The sequence below is a fragment of the Chanos chanos genome, chromosome 4 (assembly GCF_902362185.1).
Source record: "Chanos chanos chromosome 4, fChaCha1.1, whole genome shotgun sequence".
In the NCBI taxonomy this organism is placed as follows: Eukaryota; Metazoa; Chordata; class Actinopteri; order Gonorynchiformes; family Chanidae; genus Chanos; species Chanos chanos.
The window spans coordinates 2,112,000-2,116,999 of NC_044498.1; the positions used below are offsets into that span (position 1 = coordinate 2,112,000).

The 5,000-nt window shown below is 46.1% G+C and overlaps 1 protein-coding gene across 1 annotated transcript in view; it reads right to left on the reverse strand.

Moving 5' to 3' along the window:
- adcy1a (adenylate cyclase 1a) overlaps positions 1 to 4,035 on the reverse strand; it is a 34,453-nt gene extending 30,418 nt beyond the window's left edge. Inside the window, exon 1 of the mRNA XM_030772575.1 lies at positions 3,388 to 4,035. Within this exon, the coding sequence (XP_030628435.1) occupies positions 3,388 to 4,035 (648 nt within the window). The remainder of the gene's footprint in view (positions 1 to 3,387) is intronic.
- Between the last annotated feature and the right edge of the window lie 965 nt (positions 4,036 to 5,000).

The following is a 5,000-nucleotide window of genomic DNA, read 5'->3' on the forward strand; positions in this document are numbered from 1 at the left end:
CAGTAGCCACACATCATCTGGTACCATACAACTTTGTGTTGGCGGGCACAGGCTGGTCCAAAGCCCGCGGCAGCGTGCGGGCTTTTGAGTTATTGATCACCCGCGGTGGCTTGTGTAACAGTTCCAACCTTGGTGGCAACCCTCTGGGAGAGATTAAAAGGGCTGATGGACTATCCAAACCAAGGTTACGTTCAAACAGCATTGACAGAGCCAAAGCCAAAGCCAAACCCAGACAGATACATCTTTCTCCACAGGAATTTCATCATCTCGCATTCAGGATACAAAAACAACGTCAAAACGAGGTTCATTCATTCTCTTCTCAACCGTTTATGCACTGAACTATGCTTTAACAACCCTTCCATTTAGGAAGCTAAATCAGGACCGTTTCCAGGAAATGATAAGCATAATTCACCGGAAAGTACTAAAACTGCTAGATCCCACATTGTTAAACTGCTAAATTGCTAAAACCCACGCGCAATTCTCCTCATAAAGCACCACCTTTATCAACCAACAGCCGACGCGTTCTTGTATAAAGCAACACCACTCTGTATACCACATGTCCATCATTGAAAACTCAGCAGAATATTATAGATGATCAAGCCATGGAAGATATCCCAGGCCATGGAAGAGATCCCAGGCCGGTGTTGAGTCGTCCTTCACTGTCACTCTGCCTTTGGCTCGTACGCTGTCAGTCGTTGGCTCTGAGTCTGTGATGGTCTATTGACTGTTCTCTTCCACCAAGGGCAGAGGGAGGGAGACAGGGTCATGCATAGTGACCTAGGTTACCCTGCTCATGTAGGGCAGCACCAGTTTGTACCGCACTGCACCGGGCCCACATAGCACACTATTATTATCATCATTATTATTATCATAAGTGTATGACATTCTTTCATAGGGCTCAAAATTTCTAGTGGCGCCCCTGGAGGTAGATTTATCGAAGTAACACTGAAGAAGCGTGGGGGTACTGATTTGATCAGTGTTTTTCATTGATCTTGCCAGTGTGTGGTGGGAATAAAGTTGGGTCTATTTCTCTGATGGCTTTTGTCAGCCCTCTGAAGAAAGAGGTTTATTTAGACGGAATATTACATGTTCGTAGTCAAATGAAATTTAGTTGATACACTTTTTGAACAAACTGGACTACACCATAGGCAAATAGTTCATATAGCTTGACTCATGCGGATTAGGGTTCATGTCTTAATCCATGTTGATATTGCACAGACTACAGACTGTGATGGTGCCTCCAGTTTAGACACAGTTCACATTATTTAAATGTTATTGTGAGGGCAGAAGGCGAAGTGACTGGAGCCATTTGAAACACAGTCCATTAGAGTGCTGTGAATCTGAGATACGGGTTTATATCAGACTAATTGCGAGTAGCTTGTTCAAATGGTTTGTCACGTAATAGTTTAAATTAACTTTACAGACGTTGTTGACAAATGTTATTTCCTATCTGTGATACCCGCAAATCTTTGAGAGTGATTAAAAATATAATCGAACATTAAACACCTGAATTCGTAGTTTTTCATGACTGATTTGAGTCTGCTTGAGTTTAATGGACATAAATCAAGTTTCTCTTTTTGAGAACGACGCAACTGTGTCGAATACGCCCGAAATAGCGCGCACAGGCGCAGAACAGATCATCAGACACTGTTGTCATGGAAATACAATAACTGCATTTTAAAATAAAACTGTCAGAACAAATAAAAATGCCGTGACACAACAAAACAATTCTAATGAAAACAGAATATTAAAAAATTCATTTCCATGCGTTTATTCTAGCCGCATTTCAGTCAGCGTGTTCGCCGTTACTCGTAGAAAGGGCATTGTGAATTTCTAATGGGGGTATATAAATGTAATTTGATTTTTTTTTCTTAATTTAATATATAGAGAGCAGTGTAAATGATTTGGAAACACTGTCAGCAGATATCAGATGAGTTCTCAGACGAGGCTTCTTTCAAACATAGGCCCACATAAGATTTTGCAGACACTGAGTTTTTGAACTTGAAGTGAACTCGCGGAGGAAGATTCTCTATAAATAAAGAAACACCTATTTCGGTCAAAACAATGCATATGTAGTACTGTACTGGAATTTTCTTACACTCCAATGATCGACGATTTATGCTACCATAATAGCGAATAAACACACAAATCCGTTTATTCGTAGTTTAAATTAACCTCGTCCGCAAACACACCACTGATGGTTCTGAGTGTTGCCCGAGTGTTTTTACACGGTGATGGGAAAATGAATAATGCAACACCCGTACAGTAGGCTACAGTACAAAGCGGAAGGTAACTGGCAGTAGAACTGATACTCAGTTGTAAATTCACGTTGGCTTAATGTAGCGAGCCGCAAGTCTATTAAAAAGTAACATGGACTGCGCAGTGATCGGAGATGGCTGTGTTGAGAGAATTGCACGCGCGATTAACAGCGTTGCATTTTTGAGAGTAAGTGAAGTGTCTTCATTGAAGAAATTAACAAGACATTGGTCCTTCGCACTGGCAGACGTGCTCTCTGAAACAACGGCGTCAAAATCTTTTGGAACAACGGTTAGGAAAAAAAAAAGACTGATGGGGAACATAAGGAAACAGATTCAAAGTTTCAAACCAAAAGCCGCAGCCGGGACTGGGCTGAGATTAGACTAATAGTCCCTGATACCACGCATTCCCTGTACTCCAGTTTACGGGACAACCCACGTCTATTTTCACTTCGATAGCAAACAGTACTCAAGGCTCCGATGTTTTATTCTTGATAATCCTATATTTGATTTACGTCTCAAATGGACTACAGCCTACACTCCTTAACACAATGACAAGTATTGATCTCCAAAGTCACATTTTGTAAACGAGAAATTGACAAGCCTCTGAGTTATCTCCCGCTTCGAATGACCGTAAATTACAATCGATTAGATTTTAGGATGACAGGCTAACAAAATAAATTGCCCTGCCCGTGTGTGTTCAATGCATGTGAACAGGAACACAAAGCAGACCAGGAGTCGCCAGACAGATACCTGCGTATTTTGTCTTAACCTGCACGACAGGAGCGACTTGGGAATAAACACTTTCTCCCCCGCGCGGTGTGTGTGTGTGCTCCGCACGAGCTTGTCAGAGCATTAAAAAGTGACACTGTTTACACGCGCACCCGTTTGCGCTGTCCACCAGCATGGGTGCTGAACCCCCGGGACCCGGGATCTCCCAGCGCGTGCGCAGCCTGTTCCGTGCTAGGATAATGAACATCAAATAATGCTGACAAAATCACATTACCACAGCAACAACAACAACAACAACAACAAATATCATGATATGAACATGTCATGCCTTTTTTCTGCGAACCAAACATGTAGTTGCGCACAAAATCACCAGAGAAAAAAAAAATACCGGTCAACGTACCGGTCTCCAGACTCTTGGTCTCCGGGCCGGTACCGATGCCGCAGTCACAATGAAATGAGACGTGGCCACCAAAATCCCAAACAGCACGGCCAAGAGTGTTCGCACTGGGAGAAGGGAGTAGGCGACGAATGTTACGAGCATCAGCTGCCACACACCTTGCTCCTGTGCAGTCGAGGCTCCCTCGGGTCCCTGCGCTCCGTGCGTCCCGTGTGGCGTTCCAGGACCAAGCGCGAGCGGGAATGGACAGCAGAGAAGAGCGAAGGTGAAGCTGAAGAGGAGCGCGAGCCGAGCGATCTGTTGTAGCTGCGTCACTTGCAAGTACTTGACGTTTGTGACAATGAACAGTGAGGTGAAGATGACGCAGTGCACCGGGTGCGAGCCCTTGGACACGGTGAAGCGGGAGTTGGTAGACAACAGCTCGACGAGCGCCAGCGCAGAAGCGGCGAGAATGAGGACGGCCAACGCTTTGAGCGTGGCAGTTTGCTCGAGCTTTAGATTGTACTTCTGGAAAAGCGTCTCAAGTTCCTTGCAGTCGAACTCCTCTTCACAGGCGATAGGCACAAGCGGCGTCCCGGCCAGGCAGCGAGTCTTCCTCCGCCGGGTTCGGACTCTCGGAAAAGGAACTTCTTCCATCGCGGGGCCATTCATACACCCTAACCCGCGAGACTGCGCTCACACAGCACGCACCTAGCTCTCCGTCTTGTCATTAATGGAAACAGCCTGCACCGTCGGGATGCCGTCCGTTCCCCAGACATGCAACAATGTTCTCCTTGCCCTATATTCTCAACGACTCCTGTCAGATCTAGGCGGCGACTGAGCGGTTAAACTGCCGCAGGGTCCAGTTTACGACCGTGCGTGTCTAATCTCCAAACAGCACGCGCCACCATCCACAGGTTGCTGACTGTTGTCTGTTGAGTGCTGAGGGAAAAAAGTAATCAGCCCGATACGTGCAGGCAGTTCCCGCCTCTTCCTTCCTCTCTCCCCTCCCTCTCCGAGGCGGTCTCCAGGGAACAGACCACCCGTAGAGGCGGTTTGTTCGCCCCCCGAAAGAGGTTAACATCGACCACACAGAGCCGGGACTTCCCTCTCTTCAGCCCACGGCTGCATCTAAGCACTGCCGCGCTCAATTCTCGAATCACGCCTGCGCAATATCAGTTTAGGAAGCAAGGCACGTCTCCCAACCCATTAAAACAGCCCCCCCCCCCCCAAAAAAAAAGATTTATGAAGAATCACATATATATATATACATATGATAGCTGGGCAGGAGGCTTGCTACCGTATGCCGTAATGATGGCAAAATTCACATCGGCGTAAATACACTAAACAACATCAGTTATCATTTTGATTTGTGCGTAACACGTGATGTGAGATGAATGAGACAGAAATAACTCGGGAGATTTTCCCTGCTGTGCTGACGGGATATGACACGCAGTTATAAATAGCAGCCGATACAGATGAGAGGCACCGCATCAGTGGCCTTTTAATTAAGCGCTTTAATTCCAGCTCGCGCCTTTTGTTTTGAGTACCGTTTGAGCCCGAGCCGCACGTCGTTACCGATCCAACGGCGGAGCAGGTGTTTCGGATTACAGATCGCATTCATCTATTATTTTCGC